This window comes from Cebus imitator, unplaced genomic scaffold, assembly GCF_001604975.1.
Source record: "Cebus imitator isolate Cc_AM_T3 unplaced genomic scaffold, Cebus_imitator-1.0 Scaffold474, whole genome shotgun sequence".
Taxonomy (NCBI): domain Eukaryota; kingdom Metazoa; phylum Chordata; class Mammalia; order Primates; family Cebidae; genus Cebus; species Cebus imitator.
The window spans coordinates 369711-395282 of NW_016107789.1; the positions used below are offsets into that span (position 1 = coordinate 369711).

Consider the following 25572-nt stretch of genomic DNA (forward strand, 5'->3'; position numbering starts at 1 on the left):
ATACTCTATTACCTGAACTTAAAGAGGATATTATGAGGAATTTGAGAGACTGAAGAGTTTTCTGATTTAAATATTAAGTTGTGTACAGGACAGCTGGTGCCATGTTTTATGCATTGCCCATACAATCAGTCAGGTGGTGTGTGCAAATTGCCAGGAAGGCAAAAAAGAAAATGGGGGAAACCCTGTCTGCCCTCAAGGAGCTTTTAAGCATAAGACAGTAATTAACTGGGGCTGGGGAACCACCCCACAAAATTCCAGGTAAAAACAGCAAAAGCAAAAGAATTTCAAAAGGAATGAAACACTGTGGAGCTCAGGATGGATTCTGAGTGACAGAATGTGACTAAAGTGAGCGAAGGGAGAGGAGGCTGTCACTGCCAATGCTAGGTCAGGGTTCACACCTTGCCCTTTTGACATCTGGGGCTGGATAATTCTTGTCCTCACTTATCCAAAAGGGTACATGAGAGTCTATTAGAAGCGCCACTCTATTCTCCAAGCCTGAAAGATGAGGGTAAATTCACTACCAGTTTCCCAGCTAGCATGCATTAATGAAACAACAAAGGGCTGAGCTATGAACAAATGTGAGCTGTTCACCATTGCAAAAAAACAATTATTTGACCCAGCTACTAAAGAACCACCTCTACACCTTAAGACAGGGACAACAGTGCACAATAAGAGCAAAGCCACACTCATTTGAACTGAATGGGAGAAAGGTCTGAAAGTGAAAGTGAAAATCTGAAGTGAAATGACCAAGTTTAAATATTTAAGAAATTCACTAAAAAATTACACAAAGCCTCTGTGGATATTGACAGGTCATATCCTAAAGACAAATGGATCTTTACCAATAGACAAAAAGACAATAGGAATAAAGTACTCAGATGAAGAAAGGCATTCTGATTTACAAAATACTTATTTTGAATCTTATTAGACTGGATTAGTTTCCTTAGGCTTACTAACATTTTAAGTGAGCCAGGGGTTCAAAAATTACTACTGAGCTATTTAGCAAACTATAAAGATCAGCCTCAAATAGTGAAAGAAGTCCTCACAGCTCTACTGCACTCTATAAATGAGCCCAAGAGACTTTTTTCCCCCCAGGAAAGTATCCAACTAGTTTGTAACAATGGTAAAACAAAAATTATAGGGAGTAATGGATTGCCAAAATAGCACAATGTACTAAAAATTATGGTTCGTGTAGAACAGGGTCACTTAACATTGCCACTACTGACATTATGCTGGGTAATTCTTTGCTGTGGAGGCTATAGTATGTTTAGCTACATCTCTGGTATCTACCCACTAGATGCCAGCATCACCCTCCTAGTTATGATAACCAAAAATGCCTCCAGACATTGTCAAATGTCTCCTGGGGGGAAAAGCTCCCCATTGAGAACCACTGATGTAGAATAGAAATAAATGCTTTCATGAAGCATATTTTAAATTTTAAGGTTTCCCCTGGCACATAGATAAAAAACTTTTAAATCAAGTCTAAGTAACCACAAATGCTTGACGTGTCTGTTCTCAAATAAACAAGTGAATTATGCTTCAATGTAACAAGTCAATTATTCTATCCCTTTATAAAGGAAAATTTGTGTCTATCAGCTGTTACTAGGGCTGAGACCACCCCCGGTGCCTTTAAATGAAGCCCAGAAACAGTCAGAACAACTGTTTGGGCTCATTAAAGCATGTTTATGGCTGGGCACAGTAGCTCATGTCTGTAATCCAAACACTTTGGGAGGCCAAGGCAGGCAAATCACCTGAGGTCAGGAGTTCAAGACCAGCCTGGCCAACATGGTGAAACCCTGTCTCTACTAAAAATACAAAAATTAGCTTGGTGTGGTAGTGGGTGCCTGCAATCCCAGCTACTCAGGACGCTGAGGCACAAGAATCACTTGAACTCAGGAAATGGAGGTTACTGTGAGCTGAGATCTTCCCACTGCAATCCAGCCAGGGGAGTGAGACTCCATCTCAAGAAAATAAAAATAAATAAAGCCATGTTTTCAGGTGGGGTGGAAGGCAAGTTATAGGAGGATAGGCTGGAAATAATACAAAACCTAAAGAAAAAAAATCAGAGTAACCTTTGTAAATATAGTATTTTGGTACTATTATATTTTATTCCAATACATTCACTTATCAAATAATCTCCCACCAAATTAGTTAAGAAAACGAAGTTGAGGCCGGGCGCAGTGGCTCACGCCTATAATCCCAGCACTTTGGGAGGCCGAGGCGGGTGGATCACAAGGTCAAGAGATCGAGACCATCCTGGTCAACATGGTGAAACCCCGTCTGTACTAAAACTACAAAAAATTAGCTGGGCATGGGCGTGCCTGTAATCCCAGCTACTCAGGAGGCTGAGGCAGGAGAACTGCCTGAACCCAGGAGGCGGAGGTTGCGGTGAGCCGAGATCGTGCCATTGCACTCCAGCCTGGGTAACAAGAGCGAAACTCTGTCTCAAAAAAAAAAAAAAAAGAAAAGAAAAGAAAACAAAGTTGAGCCATACATACTTATTCTGTAAGGATACTGTACTAGATAGATTATTTAGTATACCCTAAAAAGTCATGTCCATCCAGAACCTCAGAATGTGACTTTTATTGGAAATACAGTCTCTGCAATAGTTAAGATAAGGTCATACTGGATTAGGGTAGGCCCTAATCCTGTGGCTCGTGTCCTTAGGAAAAGATAATACACTCACACAGAGACAACCACAGGGGAGAAGCTTGAATGTGAGGCAGAGACTGGAGTGGTACATCTATAAGTGAAGGAATGCCAAAGATGACTGGCAAGCACCACAAGCTAGAGAGAGGCAAGGAGGGATCTTCTTCAGCCTCCAGAGAACACAACACTGCGGACAACTTGATCTGGACTTCTAGTCTCCAGAATTTTAAGTGGCTTAAGTTTCTGCTGTCCTAAGCCACCTCGTTTGTAGTACTTTGTTATGGCAGCTCTAAGAAATTAATATGGGCATTGAGTAGATGGGGGTATTTTGGGCTCATAATTCCAACAGAGTGCTAATATACTACAGTAATATACTGGTTCAATAACTGAAAAATTGTTGTAGTGCCTGTAGACTAATTTTTATAAAGTCTTATTTCAAAAATGCCATATTGCTATAAAGCACAGCTGGATACTAGCTCTACAAAAATTAATACGATAAATTGGTATAATATAATCTTAGCCTCATGACTTTATTGCATTTTCATTTTTAAAGGGCAAAAAGAAGATTCAGGATGTTATACATTAAGTCCACACTTAACATCATTGATAGGTTATTGGAAACTGCCACTTTAAGTGAAATGGTGTATAATAAAACTATTTTTTTTCTCATGAACGTTGTAACAACACAACACTGAAGGAAATGAGGGCCTGCTGAATGTCATTTCAATTAAAAGTGCGATTTCCTCTTTTAAAAAATTTTTTTGCACTCAAGAGTTTAATAACATATAGGCTGGGCTCACAGATGTAATCCCAACGCTTTGGGAGGCCAAGGCGGACGGATCACCTGAGGTCAGGAGTTCAAGACGAGCCTGAGCAATGTGGTGAAACCCCGTCTCTACTGAAAATACAAAAATTAGCCAGGCATGGTGGTGTTTATTTGTAGTCCCAGCTACGGAGGAGGTTTAGGTATGAGAATTGCTTTAATCCAGGAGGCAGAGGAAATCAGCACTGCACTCCAGCCTAGGTGAAGGAGTAACTCCGTCTCAAAAATAAATTAAAAATACACACACACTCTCTCTCTCACTGTCTCTCTCTCTGCAATTTCCAAGAAGCTATCAATGATGTTAAGTCAAGATTCACTATATTTGTTGTCAAAAGGTATAATATCTATTCTTTTTTCTCAGGCAAAAGCAACAGTACTCTGTAAAGAAAGTCACTTAATGAGAAACTGAGATAATAAGCTGTAAAAAAATAGACATTCCTTCCAATGATACCCATTTCTTCCAAAATTACCAGTCGTTTCTTACCTATATTATCCTTTTCTTTGCAAGAAATTGAATAGCAGCAAATTTCTCTATCCTGAATAGCAGACAGATTCCTATGAGAAGAATTAAGAGGGTAAGTTTGTGCTTAGAACAGCTGTCATCCTTATTACTTCATTCAATTTTACTCATTAGTTTTATTACCATACTAAAGAAATAATTTTAGCAATCCTAAAATGTTAGGATTCGTTTCTCTGATAGGCCAGGTTTATCTACATTAAAAAACAATGGCTATGATCACTAGGAATAACATATCAAGTGGGCAAAATAAGGTAATTTAGAATGAAGTTATTAAAATAGCATACTCAAGACATACATTTTTTCAATTAGCTGTTTCTCATCCAAGGCATTAGGAAGATCTCTCTTGTTTCCAAGCACTAGCACCTTTAAAAAGAAACAATAAGAGCACACTTTTATGTAAAAAAAAAAAAATCATAGAAGTTTATCATCTTGACATGTGAAGACATAAAATTAAGATGTTAACACATTCCATAATATTAAGGCATATTTGTGTAACTGGTGGCCTATCTCATTCATTTCCTTGCTTATATTGGTATTCGCTTAATTCCTACAAGGTAGGTGCCCTTAATTCAGTCTGTGGCTGCCACTTCTATTTAAGATATTCTGAGTCTATGCTATGCATTCTGCTATTCTTAATACATGGTTAGTATCCCTTATCCAAAATGCCTGGGACCAGAAGTGTTTCAAATTTTGGAAATTCATAGCCCCTTGCACCTTTCTTCCTAGCACTTAGAGCTGCATTATTCAAATGTTTTCAGAGTATCTACCATTCCCACTAAACGATAAGGTCCATGACAGCACAGAGTACATTTCTAGTGATTTCTGTTCATCACTGTATCTCCAGGCCTAACCACTGCGACTGCTGCATAGTAGTTTGGTAGATATCTGGTTACAAGATTCATATTTAGCACAATGCCCAGTGTATGGCACATACATGTAAACAAGTCTGCCAGATTTTTTAAAGAAAAACATTGTACTGATTTCAAACATAGTATCATTGTTTAATTATCATAATTAATATCATTATATAATTACAATGTAAAATAACAAGTATTCCATACTTACTGGAATTCCTTGTAACTGTGGTTTATCTAGAAGATTATGTAGCTCATTTCGGGAAGCTTCTATCTTTTCACGATCTGCAGCATCTATCATGTAACTTAAAAAAATGAAGTGATCTCAATATACCTTCTCCATATGCTTTGATAAGACAACTAGTATTACTGATTTTTAATTTTCATAAAATTTACATTATTGAAATTGTTAACCAAAATAAATTACGTCCTAAAGAAAGGTTCAGCACCCTTTAACACTTTTTAACTAGACTGTTTTTAAAGACTAATACATGATAGTAAAACATGTATACTCCTTAGCTCTTAGCTACATGATCAAAAAACATAAATAAAGCTCTCATTCTATGATAACTATTTTTTAAATCCCATGTTAACAGGATTACACTGGGATATTAGCTAAGAAAGATCTGTATTGCCTGATATAAAAATTGAGCCTCTGGAAATATTAAAATGAACTTTCTTGTTTGGCACCTAAATTGATTTAAAAACAAACAAAAAAACCGCTTACACAATAGCATTGACTCCTCTGCAATACCGCTCCCACATGCTTCGAAATCGGGGTTGTCCTCCTATGTCCCAGATCTTTAAATCAAGACAAGGTAATTCTTAATAAATATATTTCAAATAAATGATTCAAAGAGGAAGTAGCAGAAAAAGAGAAAGACCAGAAAGATATACTTATTTCTACAACGTTAGAGACAAAGTGCTCCTGAAAAACTTGACCTCAAACAGCTCTTAATCTGGAAATTCTTGGGGCCACTTCTAAACTTGAAGTCCATATTTAATACATTTATAATACATCTAAAATTTTGCTTGAGCAAAGATTTGGTGTATGTCCAAAAGTTTGCCTATTAACTAATACACTTCTAATATTGAAAATATGTGCTTATGATAACACTTTTAAAAGCTCAGAACCATGCATCCAGATTTGAATGCCAAGACAGAAAACAACAATTCAGAATCTATTAAAGCCTAATTGTCTAATTTGTTCTACATTAATGCCTAACGTTTAAAATTATCCTGTAAATAAGTAACCAACATTTCCACATAGATGTTTTTCTTGCATAAAATTATTTTGGCCAGGTGTGGTGGCTCACGCCTGTAATCCCAGCACTTTGGGAGACCGAGGCGGGTGGATCACTTGGGGTCAGGAGTTCGAGACCAGCCTGGCCAACATGGTGAAATCCCATGTCTACTGAAAATACAAAACATTAGCCAGGCATAGTGGCGGCCACTTGTAATCCCAGCTACTCAGGAGGCTGAAACAGGAGAATCACTTGAATCCAGGAGTCGGAGGTTGCAGTGAGCCGAGATCTCGCCATTTAGCCTAGGCAACAAAAGTGAAACTCTGTCTCAAAAAAATAAAATAAAAGTATTTTATCCATATGAAAGCCACCATCCATAATCATTTGATTATTGTCTACTCCACAGGGCATCACGCTAGACGCTACATCAAAGTCTCAAGTCATGGTATTTATCTTTAAGAGGCTTCCACAGTTTAACTACTGAACTGGTAACAAGCATAAAGAAACATGCACATAACTAAATCTGGAACTTCATTAGACGAGCCACGGAGATCTTAGTGAACAGCTTCTGTGAACCACAATAATTGGGCAAAATGAACATTAAGGCTCAGGCCATGAAAATAAACTTCCATGAACTACTGAAACAAACCAAACCAAAGCAAAGCAAAAAGCTAAAACCCTGCCCCTAATAAGCAGTTCAACAGTCCATGATTTAGATGGATGTGGTGGTTCATGACTGTAATTCCAGCTACTTGGAAGGCTGATAAGGAAGGATTGCTAAAGGCAGGAGTTCAAGACCAGTCTGAGTAACACAGTGAGGCGCTACCTCTAAAAAAAAATTTTTTTAATTAGCTAGGTACAATGGCATGCACCTGTAGTCCCAGGGGCAATGAGCTATAATTTTGGCACTATACTCCAACAGGGATGACACAGCAAGACCCTGTCTATTTAAAAAAGAAAGAAAGAAAACAGTCCATGATTTAAACTTGTCGAATTCATTTTAAAAAGAAAATTGTGTTAAACAGCTAGTTAACTTTTTCCTATTTTATAGTTTCAATTTCAGGGCTTAATAGTAAAGAAAGGGAAAATGGCCGGGTGCAGTGACTCACACTTACAATCCCAGCACTTTGGGAGGCTGAGACGGGCGGATCACAAGGTCAGGAGTTCAAGACCAGCCAACAAATTAAACTAGAAATACAAAATTAGCCAGTCATGATGGCACATGACTATAATCCCAGCTACTTGGGAGGCTGAGGCAGGTGAATTGCTAGACCCGGGAGGCAGAAGTTGCAGTGAGCTGAGATTGGGCCATTGCACTCCAGCCTGGGCAACAAGAGCAAAACTCCATCTCAAAAAATAAAAAGCAAAAAGGGAAAATTAGGCTACAGAATTTGCTACCACAAATATAACACTTAACTAGCAAAATTTTAAATACAGTATAACTTTCAATATAAAATATTATTCATGAAATAATGTAATACCACATTCCAATTCCAAATACTCTTAAAGATGGGATCTTTTTTCCCTAGGAGCATCTAAATTTCAAATATTACTTCTGCCAACACATAAGTGGGCTAAGTTCTTTATGAGTATAACTCTTATACGTTTTTTAATTATTGGAGAAATGAATTAAAAATGTTTAATTTTTGAGAAACAAATAGATTAAAAATCTATTCTTGGTCAAGCGTAGTGGGTCAAGCCTGTAATCCCAGCACTTGGGGAGGCGGTGGCAGGTGGACCATTTGAGGTCAGGAGTTGAGCCCAGCCTAACAGACATGGTGAAACCCTGTCTCTACTAAAAATACAAAAAATTAGCTGAGTATGGTGGCACAAGCCTATAATCTTAGCTATTTGGGAAGCTGAGGCAGGAGAATCACTTGAACCCAGGAGGCAGAGGTTGCAGTGAGTGGCAATTGTACGACTGCGCTCCAGCCTGGGTGATAGAGCGAAACTCTTGTCTCAAAACATGCACATTCATTATTGAAGAACTGCAAATTTTCAGTAAATACCGAGAAATAAACAGAAAAAGTCCTAGGTGTCTACACTAACAATTTAATTTCATGTGGCAATAAAATAACGTACCTTTATTGTGACGTTACCTTTAGTTACCTTCCTCATGTTGAAGCCCACTGTGGGTATCATATCTTCACTGAACTGACCTGACTGAACAAAATACAATATTTGAAGTTAGACTAATCAATATCTATAATGACACTGCACAAACTTCCAGTATCAACATTACAATTGTACCCATTTTGGTAAATAGTTTTTTACTGCTGGTAACAATCTACTTTAAGAATATGTTCCTATGGCCGTAATTCTTGAAGAGATGCATTATTTTGTTCTGGCTCGATATATTCTCCCATTTAAAAAAACATATTTTTGAAACTAATTTTTTACATATTTCCTTAAGCTAAAAACAATTTTTATATTACAAATATAAGAGAAAATTTATAAATTTGTTTGCCTAGATGTACATTTTCATACACAAAGTAGATGAAAATCAGAAATAAAACTTTCAGCATTTAAATTATTCTGATAATAACTATTAAAATTCACTGCTAAATAGCGTTTCCAAGTCTGTCTTTCAATAAGGCTTATAAAATGTTTTGTCACACACAAGTTCTCCATTTTATGCAATCGATTTTGTTCTCTTTTTGTTTCTAATCTCAATGTCATTAGAAGATTTGGTTTCTAATCTTCGATAGTATTCTTCTAATACTATGTGACTTTTTCAAATTTAAAACATGTATCCAACTGGAATATGACTATATACAGTACTATAGTAAAGTCTCTTTTTCCAAACAGATAACTAACAATCATCCCAACACTAATTAAAGAATCTTTGTTTGGCCAGTCTCGGCAGATCACGCCTGTAATCCCAGCACTTTGAGAGGCCAAGGTGGGCAGATCACCTGGGGTCAGGAGTTCAAGACCAGCCTGGCCAACATGGTGAAACCTTGTCTCTACTAAAATACAAAAATCTGCCAGGCGTGATGGCGAGAGCCTGTAATCCCAGCTACTTGGGAGGCTGAGGCAAGAGAAGTGCTTGAACCCAGGAAGCACAGGTAGCAGTGAGCCAAGAATGTGCCAGTGGCACTCTAGTCTGGATGGAAGAGTTGAGACTCCCTCTCAAACAAACAACAACAACAAAAAAAATCTGTCTTTTCCCAACTAATTAAAAATGGTATGTCAGGCCAGGTGTGATGGCTCACACCTGTAATCCCACTACTTTTCGGGGCCAAGGCGGGTGAATCACTTGAGGTCAGGAGTTCAAGACTAGCCTAGCCAATATGCTAAAACCCCGTCTCTACTAAAAATACAAAAAAATTAGCCAGGCATGGTGGGCTGCACCAGTAATCCCAGCTACTTGGGAGGCTGTGGCAGGAGAATCACTTGAAGAGGTAGAGATTGCACTGAGCCAAGATTGTGCCACTGCACTCTAGCCTGGGCAACAGAATGAGACTCCATCTCCAAATAAATAAATAATAATAAGTGATTCGTCAAACACCATAGACAGACAGTTATGTATCTGGGTCCTTAATTCTTTTCCATTACTCTGTTTATTCCTGAATAAACACTAGGCTTATTACTATAATTTATACTAAGTATTATTCTATATAGCTGATGAAAAATTTGGGATTTTTTGGTATTATCTTTACTCATCACCCACATTCCAAATAAACTTCAGAGATTAGTAATTTTTGCTAAAACATTAACTGGAATTACACTAAATGTATTAATTTGAGAAAAATCACCCTTTGTCAACTCAGTATTTAACCACTATCAAGTCTTTTCATTCAGGCACGTGGTTTGTCCACTTCATCATTCCAATCTTTTATATTCTTCAGTAAAGTATCATGATTCTCATAAGTCTTACGTATTTCTTGCCATATTCTCTATTTTGACTGCTCTTATGAAGTACATCTTAATGAGTCACGATTATTACTGATTTTAAGTATTTATATTTTATTCACACTAGCAAATTTCTCAGTTAATTTCTCAGTTGACTTTACTCTTATATTTTTAGGTTAACAACCCAGGATTAACAAATACCTCAACAGGGACTGGTTAAACAGACTATTTTTAAGGCCTTAACACTGGGCAATTATTTGCTATGACCTTACGCTAGTCACATACACATGTATTCCAAAATTGTCTGAAGTCCTGAGCAAAATGAATTCCAAGTGTAAAAATAACTTCCTCTACAGAACTCAGATTCTGCCTTTTCTTAACTGTTCGGTGGAGTTTCGATTAATTTCAGAAAAAAAATGTTAACACAACCATAATCATTAATTTCACTTATATTACATATCATTCTCAGGACTTTCACATATGTGATTGTATTTGAAAATTTAGTCATTATATCAAAACTAGTTATATCAAAACTAAGTCACGATAGAAGATAAATGGTCAATAACCTCATGAAAAGATGTTCAACTCACTAATCATTAGGGAAATGCACAAAAAGATACCACGTAACATCCAGTAGGATGGCTACTATTAAGAGAAAAAGCAAAAAAAAAAAAAAAAAGAAGAAGAAACAAAGTCAGCAGTGGAAAGGATGTAGAGAAACAAGAACTCTTCTACACTGCTGGTATACTGCTAGTAGGAAGGTAAAATGGTATAGCTGCTATAGAAAACGGTATGGCAGTTCCTCAAAACCTAAAAATAGAATTAGCATATGATCCAGCAATTTAACTTCTAAATATACACCCAAAAGAAATGAAGACATTTTGCTAAGTGAAATAAGCCAGCAGTGTGTGACACAAACACACACGCTGTATTTCACTTATATGAGGTACCTAAAGTAGTCAGATTCATAAAGACAGAAGGTATTAATAGAATGGTAGCTGACAGAGGCTTGGAGGAGGGGAGAATGGGAAATTGTTTAATGGGTATGAAATTCCAGTTTGCAAAGATAAAAACTTTCTAGAAGTAGACAGTGATAATGGTTACATGGTGTGAATGTACTTAACACTACTGAACTGCACACTTATAAATGATTAAGATGATACATTGTTTTGTGTATTTTACCAAAATTTTAAAAAACTAATCATGATATAGGGACAATTATTACCATGTTATAGAACAGGTAGTAGAGTCCCAAGGTCATAGGGCTAAATCACGATTGTATTTTTCTTAAATATTTTACAGGTATTGATCGACTTACGACCTATGCAACTTACGACCATTTGACTTTATGAGCACAATCGCTAGCCACGACCGCTCCACGTCTGGCAGCGCAAATGTTGGGCATACGAGTGCGGACCAGCCTCCGGCAGCACTACCATCTCCGCGTGCATATAGCCTACTCAACTTACGACCAAATCGTTTTACGACTGGTCCGACGGAGTCAATTCTGGTCATAAGTCGAGCACTAGCTGTAATTGCAATTATATTTATTATGATAGGCTTTAATTAATCTCTGAGGAGAGATCTATGTGAGATAATGCTCACTTATTACGTATCATTAGGAAACAGGTGTTTTAAATAATGAAGAGGCAGGAAATAGTACTTTTTAGGTCCCAATCTCTATAACTAGCTTGCATAGAAAGCTTTCTAAAAGGCAATACACACTTGGCTACTTCTCACACACAATCTATAGAAAATGATTTAATGTGTTCTCAATGTTTCAGGGTCACTTTACTGCAAAACAAAAAAACTAAATTAGATAACCCTCAAGGGCCCTTCTGGGGTTAACATTTTCTGATTATGAACATCAATTACAGCACCACTCCATGATAAAATAATGTAGGGGGCTGCGGTATACTGAGGTATCCCTGAGCTTTCTCAGGGGTTCATTTATCTCTTTTCTTTACCTTGGCCAACACTTAACAACTTTCCTGTAATTCAGCTGCTACCACTAACATGCAAAAACCAAAAATTAGCTATTCCAGTCCTTGAGTTTTTACTCCAAAATATCTTGAGTACAGCAAGATATTCAACAAATATTTGTTTAACAAAGTAAGAGTTATTAGGGCCCAGCACAATGGCTGAAGCTTGTAATTCCAGCGCTTTGGGAGGCCAAGACAGGCAGGTTGCTGGGGCCCAAGAGTTCAAGACTAGCCTGGGTGACATGGCAAAACCTTATCTCTACAAAAAATACAAAAATTAGCCAGGTGTGGTGATTGAGTCTGTAGTCCCAGCTACTGAGGAGGCTGGGGTGAGAGAATCGCTGGAGCCTGGGAGGTGGAGGTTGCAGTAAGCCAAGACTGTGCCACTGTATTCCAGCCTGGACAATAGAGTGACAGCCTGTCTCTAAAAGAAAACAAAAAAGTTACAGGCCATGAAGGAGGAAAATGCTGGAACTCTTCTGCCAAAAAACTGCTTAACTTTGATCCATGAATTTTGTGCAATAATTACTTTATGGACGTGGAAGCATTTTCTACTTCTTGCCTAGTGTCCAATCCTAATCATCACTTTTCAAAGCTCGTGTTGAACAACTATAACCACTCAGTTAGCAGTTGTGCACTAAAGAGCTGAGAATTTATGTCCGTGCTATCAATAAACTGCTTAATTAAGACTACAGGCTGGAGAAACATGTTTAGAAAATACTTAGTTGTGTATCATTCTACTTATTTTAACAAATTGAACAAACACATATAATACTAAGCACTTTGAAATTCCATCGTAACAAGTGAAAAATTAAAAAAAATACCAAGCACTTAATAAATATTAATCAACATAGCTTATTTAATTGTTATAACAACCCAGTGAAATAAGTGGCATTATCATCATTTCTCAGATGAGAAAAACAAGGCAATGCCAGATTAAGTCACTTGCCTTAAGTCACATTGTTCTTAAGATCTGGATAGTAAAGAGTTAATCTGACTTTGAAGGAAGAGTAGAGAAATAAAAGTAGTCCTTCCCTATTCTTGGGGGATACATTCCAAGAACCCCAGTGGATGCCTGACATCACAGATAGAACCTAACCCTATGTACACTATGTTTTTTTTCAATACATACATACCTATGATAAAGCTTAATTTATTTTACTGTTTTTTGAGATGGAATCTCGCACTGTCGCCTGGGCTGGAGTGCAACGGCATGATCTTGGCTCACTGCAAACTCCACCTCCCAGTTTCCAGTGATTCTCCAGCGTCAGCCTCTCGAGTAGCTGGAAGTACCGGTGTGCACCACCACACCCAGCTAATTTTCTGTATTTTTGGTAGAGGCAGGGTTTCATTATGTTGGTCAGGCTGGTCTCAAACTCCTGACCTCATGATCCAACTGCCTCAGTCTCCCAAAGTGCTGGGATTACAGGCATGAGTCACCATGCCTGGCTGATAAAGCTTAATTTATAAATTAGGCACAGTACTCTTGTGCTTTGGAGTCATTATTAAAGAAAAGGAGGATTACTTGGACACAAGCACTGCAATACCTCAAGAGTCAATCTGATAAACTAGGCAGCTACCAGGTGACTAAGTGGAGGGTCAACTATAGAGTGGGGATTTATGCTGGACAATGGGATGATGCACACTCCACATGTGATAGGGCAAGATTTCAAAACACTACTTAGAACTGTGTTCAGTTTAAAACTTATGAATCGCTTAGTTCTGGAATTTTCCATTTAATATTTTCAGAGGTTGAGCATAGGTAACTTAAACTGGAAAGCAAACCATGGATAAGTAGGACTACTGTATGCTTTCATGCCTGCCTTCTTACATGCCATAATCACACGTGGCACTCACTGTGATTTTGTGATGGCAGATGGAGCTGCCACTGTCACAATGCTTACCCTCCTATAAGCCAGTTGCAAGGCAGTGTACCTGGAATTTGGTTGAGCAAAATAAGATGGCAAAAAGACGACTATTCTCAAAGTCAGGGAATCTTATTATCAATTATGCTACTTACTAACCAGCACCAAGTCATCTGACCTTGGGAGTCAGCTTCCTTATCGAGAAAAAGGAAATTGGAAGGGTATCTCCAACGTCACTTTCAGCCCTAACATTTATGGTTTTATGTTAAATTCATAGGCCGTTCATTTAAAATACCGGGAAGCAAGGAGATGAATGCTACAACAGCAAAAAATGTGGCTTTCCCCAAATTCGTTAGCATACCAAAGGCTAAAGCAGACCTTGTCCAAGAAAGTTCTATCAGTGTCAACTTCACTTTGCAGAGCTTACCTAAATTTTCTACTAGAGATCTCAGAAATGAGACAAATGGAAAATGTTGAAGAACGTAAAGAGAGGAACCAAAGTTAACAGGAGGAAGACTGAAGACACGAGGCAGTGAACCTCTAATAGTGAAAGGACATCTTACTAAAGACACCTTAAGACGGCTGGGCACGGTGGCTCATGCCTGTAATCCCAGCACTTTGGTAGGCCAAGGCAGGTGGATTGCCTGAGCTCAGGAGTTTGAGACCAGCATGGACAATGTGATAAAACCCCACCTCTACCAAAATATAAAAAATTAGCCAGGCATAGCGGCACGTGCTTATAGTTCCAGCTACTCCAGAGGCTGAGACAATCGCTTGAACCCAGGAGGCAGGGGTTGCAGTGAGCTGAGGACACACCACTGCACTCCAGCCTGGGCGACAGAGCATTACCCAAAAAAAAAAAAAAAGATATCTTAAGACAATAGAAATGGGTGAGGGGCAGGTGCAACTATTCTCTGTAAACAGATTAATGTACCAGAGTTGTGCTGTGCACTGACTGCTTGTAAACAGTGATATCAGATACTAGAAAGAACACAGTGAAATCCTCTTCATATGTTTCAGTGCTTTCAAAGTAGAGTAGCACTAAATGGATTAGGTTAGATTTTAGAACTGCTCTTTTAAATGAAGAAATACAGAAAGCAAGCTATTAAAAACAACATGGAAAATGAGGCTTCTGTTTGCATGACCTGTCCATCTATAGCAGCAGTCTAATCCAACACAACAAAATTGAAAAGACAAATAGAAAAACACCTACTTTAACAAATGTCTCATGGTCTTTTTCTCTAAGAATCTTAAGGGTATGATTATCAAGCCGCTCTTAAGAAGCATGACAAAGCCTCACACTAACTTTTTTCTATTGGTACAGCACAGAAGAAACTACTTTTCACATGCTAAGCAGAGTGGTCTTTTCTTTCTTTTTAAAACAAAACACACTAGGACTCAATTGTTTAATTCCAAAATTCACACACTGGGCAAGTGAGAAGATATGACCAAATAAATACCCAAATTAGTCATTTTCCTAAGAACTTTTAATTCATACATAAAATAACTCTAAGTACCAATACTCATTTTTCAAATTAGTAATAGTATTATGCTTTCTATATTTCTGTAGTAAATGGAATTTATATTTCAATTTACATTAGTAAGAAAAAGAAATGCAATTGATTTTTTTTTTCTGGCAAAGTACTTAAAATGAAAGGTAATCAGATACTGTACTCATCTAGGGGGAAATTTTGATGAAGAGCACGATGTTTCACAATCCGAAAGTATATCCCCACAAACCAATTATTAGTTGCAAGATGGGAAAAACTAGTAATTATACAATGGAGAAATCAAGCAACACTTTATGTGATCAAAACTAGTAACTCAATGATGCTCACATTAACATCATGTGCCTACAGACATGATACCATTAGAAGGACACAATATCCTCTACGTAGTATTCCAGCTGAGAATATATATATACAACAGAATGTAATCATCAGATAAACCCAAAATGAGGAACGCTCTATTTAAAAGAAGGGTTGTTTGTGAATTTTCAAAAATGTCAATGCCAGAAAAAGAAGATCTGTAGAAATGTTTCAGATTAAAGGAGGCTAAAGAGACATGACAACTAAAAGCGGTATATGATCCTAGACTGGATCTTGTACTGAAGGGCAAAAATGGCTACAAATGATATTATCGTTGGGTCAATCGACAAAAATGGAATAAAAATCTATGATGCATCCACTTTTAAATGTACTAAAGTTGGTAACCATACTCATGTAAAAAAAATCCCTAATCTTAGAAACCACATACTTAGAAAAAAAGGGTCTCATCCTCCAATATTTCAGAAAACTAAATGCTATAGGTGATACAAATACATATCAGAAAGCAAATGAGGTAAAATGTTAACCACAGTTTGATCCTAGAAAAGGGTATGAGTGCTGTTTGCAATGCATTTATTTCTGCAACTTTTCTATAAATTTTAAATTATTTCCAAATAAAACAAATTTTAAATAGAAATCAAATACCATCCTTATTCTTTATTGTATCAAGTGCATCCGGAAACAGAAGATAAATTAGTCATGCTACTACCACTTATCACCTACTACAATAATAAATAATAGCAAATTCATGAATAGAATCAATCATAAGGAATTCTGACAATTAGTTCAGGAAAAAGTAGAAGAGTTTTAACTAAAGTTAACCCTTGAACTACATAGGTTTGAAGTGCTTATGGGTCCATTTACATATGCAATTTTTTCCAATCAAATCCAAATCAAAAATACAGTATTCATGGGATTCGAAAACCTAATATATGGGAGGGGGGGAGCAACTTTTCATATGTGCAAGGCCAACTTCAGGACTTGAATATGTAGAGATTTTGGTATACAGAGGTGGTACTGGAACCAATCTCCTGCATATACCAAGGGACAAGTGTAATCATATTCTGTTCTTTATTTTCCTCCTCTTTACAGTAGTCATTGTAAACACACACATTGTATTCAAATATGATATCCCCTTTACAGCACTTTCTTCCCCTCTACCCTCCGCCGCTGTCACCCAAGATGGAGTTTTGCTCTTGTCCCCCAGGTGGAGTGTGATGGCGCCACCTCAGCTCACTACAACCTCTGCCTCCTGGGTTCAAGAGATTCTCCTGTCTCAGCCTTCCGAGTAGCTGGGATTACAGGTGTGTGGCACCATGCCTAGCTAATTTTTGTATGTTTACCAGCGACAGGGTTTCACCATGTTGGCCATGCTGGTCTTGAACTCCTGACCTCAGGTGATCCACCCATCTTGGCCTCCCAAAGTGCTGGGATTATAGGCATGAGCTACCATGCCTGGCAGCACTCTCATTTTTAAGGCACTAGAAAATATGTTCATATACAGGGTGACCTGTGGCCAAGAAAAAAAAAAAAAGAAAGAAAAAGAAAACATGTTCATAATTATTCACTACAGTAACATTTCAAGGATCATACATATAATGTTCATTTTCTCCCAATTTCAGAACACTTTGCTCAATTTTTCCTTAAATAGTTTCCCAAAAGTCAATTAATTTGATGTTTTATGTGCAAATTTGAATTTACTTCCAACCACAGACAAAATTCCTTCCCAAAAGATTTTAGTTAAAAAGTACATGTTAAAAGATATGCTGGGCACAGTGGCTCACGCTTGCAATCCCAGCACTTTGGGAGGCTGAGGTGGGCAGATCGCCTGAGATCAGAAGTTCGAGACCAGCATGGACAACATAGTGAAACCTCATCTCTACTAAAACTATAGAAAATTAGGTGGGTGTGGTGGCAAGCACCTGTAGTTCCAGCTACTTTGCAGGCTGAGGCAGGAGAATTGCTTCAACCAGGGAAGCAGAATGCAGAGGCTGCATGAGGTGAAATCATGCCACTGCACTCTGGCTTGGGTGACAAAGCAAGACCTGGTCTCCAAAAAAAAGGGGGAGCTAAACACTGAGTACACACAGACATAAAGAGAGGTCCGACAAACATGGGAGACTCCAAAATTGGGGAGAGGGCAATGACTGGGAAACTATTGGGCAGTATGCTCACTATATGGGTGACAAGATCAGTAGAAGTCCAAACCTCAGCATCACACAATATACCCATGTAACAAGCCTGCCCAAGTTCCTCTGAAATCTGTAATAAAAATAAAAGATTCATTTGGGCAGTTAGGTCTTATTATAAAAGAATAAAGTGTCTCAAAACTCCATTGGGTTTATTTTTGTTTCGGGAGAAGGTGCTCTTCTGTAATTAGGATGGTGAATTAAGTAGCATACAAAAAATTTTAAACTAATACTTCAAATTCCTTAGGGATATAATCAGTTAAGGCCTCCTTTCCCTGATGGCCCAAATTCTCCCCATGGGCCAACATCCCAGATAAAACAAACTCAGAAATTACTTCTCTGGAACAAATCAAATAAAACCTTCTACAAAGTCATAACATTCCAAGATTATCGTTTCAAAACTGACAAAATGTACAACAATACAGACTCAAACAAATCTTCTAACTCTTCCAAAACACCAGCCAGAAAGATAAAGGCAACCTCAGGTTCTTGCTAAGAACAGGCACCCTGTGTAGACTGTGGCCTGGATGCCAATGTTTCATCTAGTCTACTAATCCAAATGGACTGACAACAGCTCCAACCTGAGCTCAGGGAATGACATTCTCTTTCATCTGTGGCATCTGCATAGATGAAGAAGTGGCTATAGCTCTCATACTATCCATTTATGAATTCTGGCTCTAGTTGTTCTAAGGTAGACAGGCCAATTGTAAAAGACTGCTTCACAAATGATCCAGTGATGAGCAAACAATTCATGCAGCTGCCTTTTCTGTACCTTAACAGCATACACAGATAACAAATCTATGCTATACTGATTTATAAACACCTACCGCTGTTCACTTTTTCCTGTGGTCTTACAAAGTCTTAAAGCTACTTTGTCTCTGCCTCTATGTACTCCCTTAGTCATCAGTCAGCAGTAATTCAACAATAGAGAAAAAGAAAAGTAGAGAAACTAGGAAACAAACGTACAAACATCACATAATAAATATATGCTATGCAAAACAGAGGAGGTTGTATGAGGTGACTGAGGACCAACTGAAATCAGAACACAGCAAGGAATGTTTCTGTAGAGTGCCTACCTGCTGTGCTATTTGAAAATGAGTCAAGAAATCTAAATTTCAGTCCTAGCTGTGTCACTTTGATTATGTTATAGACACAGAGAACTCTAAACCCTCTTAATCAGCATGCAAAGGTGTTGTCTCCTTTCTCCTTACTGCTGCTTCTCCTAAGTGCCCAGATTAGCACAAAGCTTCAAGTGTTTACTACCCTCTTCACTCCTTTTTTTCTTTCCTACTCCCAAACAGCTGCCTCATCTATGAGGCAAAACGGATGCACTCAAACCCTTAAGATGAAATATTTAATTCTTAACTGCTATACTGTTTTTGCAAACCACTCAAACATTGCCTCTCTGATGTCAGGCCCTTGATATACTTGGGACTGAAGACCACACCTGAAGGCAAGACTCCAAGTTTCAGGGTTAATATTGCTGAGGTTTTTTTGTTTTGTCTTTTTTTTTTTTTTTGATGTTGTTGAGTTTATGGTAATTTGGAAAGCACTCAGATTTGCCTTCTGGAACAGGTGCTGAATAGTTTATTTTTTTCAAGGTAACTAGTGGTAAAGGCAGATGCAGTGGCTCATGCCTGTAATCCCAGCACTTTGGGAGGCCGAAGTGGGTGTATAGCTTGAGACCAGCTTGGGCAACAAAGCAAGACCCTGTCTCTAGAAAAAAATACAAAACTTTGCCAGGTGTTATAGGGCGTGCCTGTGGTCCCAGCTACTTGGGAGGCTGAGCTGCGAGGATGGCTTGAGCCTGGGAGGCAGAGGTTGCAGTGAGCTGAGATTGTGCCACTGCACTCTACCCTGGGGGACAGAGCAAGACTCTGTCTCAAAAGAAAAAAAGAAAAAAAAAAAAAACCTAGTGGCAAGTTTCATTTATCCTGTCAAGATACATAACATCCCAAATAGTAGCAACATGGATTTTTAAATAGTTCTTTTTGAATGGGAACATTAAAACTCAGTGAAAAACTCATTACATTTTCTTTAGCATTATGCTATGAAAATCGAATATAGGGAATAAAACTTCTCTAGGTAATTTTTTAAATTGTTTTTATTACAGATCAACTGGTCATATCACATCTGGATAACTTTCTGTAAAGCATAATGACACAGGAACTCTCCAACCACTAATTACATGCTGTCATTCCAATTCTAACTCACTTGAAACAACTAATTAATTCTACTGTCTGCTAATACAAATGGAGCTACTTTGCAGCAACCTCCTTTACAAAGACAACTCTTGAGGATTAAAACGTTCTCCAAACTACAATTTCAATTAGGAGCCTGAAAACTCATTCTTGCTAACCTCTATTTCTGAAAAATAGTCATTTTAAAAGGCCTCTAAAGATTATTTTGTATGATCACTATACCTTTCATTAACAGCATTCTAATAATGGTGCTACTAAATCTATATCCAAACAACTGTTGAATAAAAATTCAACTTGCTTGTCTGTGATTAGTTTGCTAGTGAGTATCCCTTGTCAACCACCCATCATTTTCACTCAGATAAATATTCAGAAACATTGATGAGCCAACAGCAATATAAAAATGGACACTAAAAGAAATCTTAAGGCTACAGCTTGAGCAAATAACACTATTCGTTAACATGTGAATCACTAAAGCTAGCTATCTGGATATATTTCCCGCGAAAATCAAAGGTCCACCATAATCCTTAATAAACACCTGCCTTTTTTACTGTTCACATGCAGGCTGTGTGGGATTCTAAAGTAGGGAGCATGAATGTTGGGGTTATTAGTATACCGGTCACATTTTTGGGCCTTGATACTATTGTCCCGGTTGGTCTCTAAACATTTGTACTTCTTTCTGAAGGTTTGCGTTTTTACCATAGAAACTTTTTAAAATTAATAACTTTATTTAGAAGTTTCTTTTCCTCTTTCTGGTAAAACTGGGTACTTAAGGAACTAAAATGAGAAAAAGACTTGTCACTGTATGCCCTTCTATGGTACAAATGCTGGCTGTTCAAAAAGAAAAAAAAACTGTAAAAAGAAAAAAGTTTCCTTCTAAATCTTTTTCTAGGTTTCTATTACTGAACTTAAAAAGGGAGAATTTCTAGAGCTACCCAAGATAGTAAGATACGTTTGTAAGAAAAGTCCTTTGGTCTTTTTTTTTTGAGACAAGGTCACTCTGTCACCCAGGCTGGAGTACACTGATGTGATCATGGCTCACTGCACCCGTGACTTCCCAGGCTCAGGTGATCCTCCCTCCTCAGCCTCCCAAGTAACTGGAACAATAGGCACGCATCACCACAAATATTTGTACAAAATACAAAAATGAGCCAGGCATGGTGGTGTGTGCCTGTAGGTGGGGGTTTCGCGATGTTGCCCAGGCTGGTCTCAGACTCCTGGGCTCAAGTGATCCTTCAGCCTTGGCATCCCAAAGTACTAGTATTGCAGGCATGAGCCACCCTGCCTGGCTGTGTCCTTCAGTTAAAAAAAAAAAAAAAAAAAATCCCTTACGGAGGAAGGCTTCAGTATACACTACAAATGTGTCACCTATGAACAACAGAATGAATTTCATATTCATTAAAATTTAAAAAGCCTAATATTTATTAAGACATATTAAAGTAAGACAGAACCAAAGGACTAATAAAAGAAAATTTTAAATGTCATTTATAAGGTGCATTCTAAAATAGTAATGTTAAAATAGTAATCGCATAGCTGATAAATAACCATTTCAGCGTAACATAAGGAGTTCCAGTGGCTCTAGAATTCCCATAAGAGGCCCTGTTCACTTTTTTCAGGTAATAAATGTTAAAAACACAACGATACACAGGCAGTGTTATTCTGGTGGTTATAACTAGGACTCTGGAGACAGTCACATCAGGTAACAACTCTGACATTACCTCTTGCCTCTTATCAATGTTCCTTAACTTTATAACGCCTTACTTTGCCCAAATATAAAACAGAGATAACCACAGTCTCTACCTCACAGTGCTGTTTAAAAGTTAAACGAATTAAAATACATACAGCATTTTGAACAATGCTTGGTACAGGGAAAACATTCAATGTTTGCTACCATCATCACCACCCAGAGTCCATGAGATGTGACATTACCTGTTCCTTCTAGTGAATACAAAATGCTGGACAGAATGGATGCCCTAGGCCAGGTGCAGTGGCTCACACCTATAATCCCAGCACTTTGGGAGGCTGAGATGGAAAGATTACCTAAGGTCAAGAGTTCAAGAACAGCCTGGCCAACATAGTGAAACCCCATCTCTACTAAAACTACAGAAATGAGCTAGGTGTGGTGGCGAGGTGGTGGGCACCTGTGATCCCAGCTATTTAGGAGGCTAAGGCAGGAGACTCACTTGAACCTAGGAGGCGGAGGTTGCAATGAGCTGATATAGCACCACTGCACTGCAGCCAGGGCAACAGAGCAAGACTCCATCTCAAAAAAAAAAAAAAAAAAAAAGCTGGGTGCAGTGGCTCATGCCTGTAATCCCAGGACTTCAGCAGGCCAGTGTGGGTGGACCACGAGGTCAGGAGTTTGAGACCAGCCTGGCCAACCTGATGAAACCCCATCTCTACTAAAAATACAAATAAATAAATATAAAAATGAACACTATAATCAAACAAAATGAATAAAAAAGAATGCATGTCCCAAAAGCTATCTGAGGACTCTAAAAAGTAAACAGTAGCAGAAAAATTTGAGAATGGAAACAGCTTGAAGTACAATCAATCTGGTGCTGTTTCCTACTTTTGTTTCTTTTCTCCCAATCTCCCAGTCTGGATACAAAGGCAGCCCAATTGCCAGAAATGTGTACCAGGCATGAAGAGATAAAGCTCCAAGAGGAGACTTCTCTTTCTGGTGTGAGGGGTGTGTGTGTGTGTGTATATGGGGGGACGAGAAAGTTGGGGGTGTGAGGAATACAGTACAGAGTTGGAGAAATCCATTATTCTCACCGTCTCTCTCTTGCCATTGTACCCAGACAAAACCAAGCCTGGAAGCTGTGCACACTAAAGGCAGCTATGGACCAGCTATACTTACAGAGAAGCAAATCCTTTCTGACCAGAAAACTGTGGTCTAAAAAGTGCTTTGGGGAGGGGAGGGAGTAAAGCTGTATGGAAAAAACAATTTGTGTTGCTTCGGTTTTTTTGTTTGTTTTTTGTTTTTTTGTTTTTTTTTTGCAATTCCCTCTCCTACTTCATGGCCCCTGAGACAGACTGAACTAAGGGAAAGGCACAGGAGCCTCAAGCTTGCTGGGCAGACACTATGAAGTGGGAGATAGGAGATGAGACAGCATCAAGAAAATTCAGAAGGGAAGGAACTAGAGTAATACATCCCATAAAGTTGTATACAAACTCCTGGGCTCATCCCTAAGCTGTGACCTATCGATCTAATCCCAAACAGCAAATTAAAGGCTTTGAGAACTAAACTATAAGGTAGAACACCACCTAATTTCCTGGTTGACCCCCTGGTTGGCACATAGACAGAAATGACCCAAATAGAACTAGCAAAGCTGTGCAAACTTACCTCATACTAGAATCAAACCCCACAGAAGGTGAGTTGGATCTTGTGACCTCAACTCTGAGTTAACTGCCTGCTGTAACAAAACAAACAAATCAATATTCTCCACAGGATTTAAACAAAACCTAGAGTCTCACAATACTCAAAGTATCCAAAACAACTGAAGAATGAAGAATAAAAGAAGAATCCAAAAGTATCCAAAATAACTGAACATATGAAGAATCATGGCTGGGCACAGTGGTTGGCTCATGCCTGTAATCCCAGCATTTTGGGAGGCTGGGGATGGGGGCGGGGGCAGGGGCAGGGATCACTTGAGGTCAGGGGTTCAAGACCAGCATGGCCAACATGGTGAAACCCCATCTTTATTAAAACTACAAAAATTAGCCAGGCATGGTGAAGCATGCCTGAAATCCCATTTGAGGCTGGACATGGTGGCTCACGCCTGCAATCCTAGCACTTTGGGACAGTGAGGCAGGTGGATTACTTGAGATCAGGAGTTCAAGACCAGCCTGGCCAACATGGCAAAATCCCATCTTTACTGAAAATGCAAAAATTCACCGGGCATGGTGGTGTGTGCCTGTAATCCCAGGTACTTGGGAGGCTGAGGCAGGAGAATCATTTGAACCTAGGAGGCAGAGGCTGCAGTGAGCCAAGATCACGCCATTGGCACTCCCAGCCTGAGCAACAAGAGCGAAACTCCATTAAAAAAAAAAACGCAGTAAACTCTGGGGAAAGGGGCAGTCTGATTTCTGATTTCCAGGGCTACCACATTATTAGATTCAGTTTTCAACAACAACAAAAAAAATCACAAAGCATAAGAGACAGGGAAGTATGGTCCATTCGAAGGAAAAAAATTAACCAACAGAAACTGACTCTGAGAAAGACCAGTAAACAATTATCTTAGGCCAAGAGCAGTGGCTGACACCTGTAATCTCAGCACTTTATGAGATTACAGGTACTGAGATTGGAAGGCCGAGGCAGGCAGATCACTTGATCCCAGGAGTTCGAAACCAGCTTAACGTAGTAAAATCGCATCTCTACTAAAAATACAAAAATTAGATGGGCATGGTGGTGTGCACCTGTAGTCTCAGCTACTTGGGGTGCTGAGGCATGAGAATCACTTGAACCCAGGAGGCGGAGGTTGCAGTGAGCTGAAATCGTGCCACTGGACTCCAGCCTAGGTAACAGACCAAGACCCTGTCTCAAAAACAAAAACAAAAAACACCCACAAAAAAACAATTATCTTAAAGGTACTCAAAGAACTAAAAAAAGAGAAAAATAGCAAGAAAACCATGTACAAACAAAATAGAAATACCAATAAAGACGTAGAACACTCAAAGAGAAGCCAAAAAGAAAGTGTTTAGAGTTGAAGAGTACAATAACTGAAATGAAAAATTCACTAGAGGAACACAAAGGCTGACTTGACCAGGCAGGGGGAAAAACAATCAACAAACTTGAGGATAGGACAATTGAAATTATTCCGTCTGAGTCAGAGAAAGAGAAAAACAATGAAGAAAAGTGAACAGGGCCCAAGGGACCTATGGGATACCATCAAGAAAACCAACATGCACATTGTGGAAGTCCTAAAAGAAGACAGACAATAGCAGACAGAGACATAATTGGAAGAAATAATGATCCAAAACTTCCCAAATTTGGTGAAAGACATGAACATAAACATCCAAGTAGTTCATCAAACTCTACGTAGGATGAACTTAAAGAGATCTATACCAAGACAAATTATAAACAAGCTATTACAAGACAAACACAGACATAATCTTGAAAGCAGCAAGAGCAGCAACTCATCAAATATAAATAATCAACAGTAAGAGTAGTAATAGATTTCTTATCAGAAGCTTTAGAAGTCAGAAGGCAATAGGCTAATATATTCAAAGTGCTAAACGAAAAAACAAAAAACTGTTAACCAAGAATCCTATTTTCAGCTAAAGTGTCCTTCAAAAGTTAGAGAAAAATTAAGACATTCCCAGAAAAACAAAAGCTGAGGAAGTTATTACTAGACCTGACCTGTAAGATATGATAAATGGAATTCTGCAGGTTGAAATGAAAGCATAGTACCTTGTGTCAAGGGTGGTGGCTCATGCTTGTAATCCCAGCACTTTGGGAGGCTGAGGTGAGTGGATCACTTGAGGTAAGAAGTTCAAGGCCAGTCTGGTCAATGTGGTGAAAACCCACCTTTACAAAAAATACAAAAATTAGCCAGGCATGGTGG

At 38.4% G+C, this 25572-nt stretch overlaps 1 protein-coding gene across 1 annotated transcript in view; it reads right to left on the bottom strand.

The window, feature by feature from the left end:
* Nucleotides 1-25572, bottom strand: part of ARL8B (ADP ribosylation factor like GTPase 8B) — a 53931-nt gene that overhangs the window by 2396 nt on the left and 25963 nt on the right. The window contains exons 2-6 of the mRNA XM_017512627.2: nucleotides 8170-8250; nucleotides 5571-5644; nucleotides 5055-5148; nucleotides 4285-4352; nucleotides 3954-4024 (exon numbers count right to left, since the gene is read on the bottom strand). Coding sequence (XP_017368116.2) covers nucleotides 3954-4024; nucleotides 4285-4352; nucleotides 5055-5148; nucleotides 5571-5644; nucleotides 8170-8250 — 388 coding nt within the window. The remainder of the gene's footprint in view (nucleotides 1-3953; nucleotides 4025-4284; nucleotides 4353-5054; nucleotides 5149-5570; nucleotides 5645-8169; nucleotides 8251-25572) is intronic.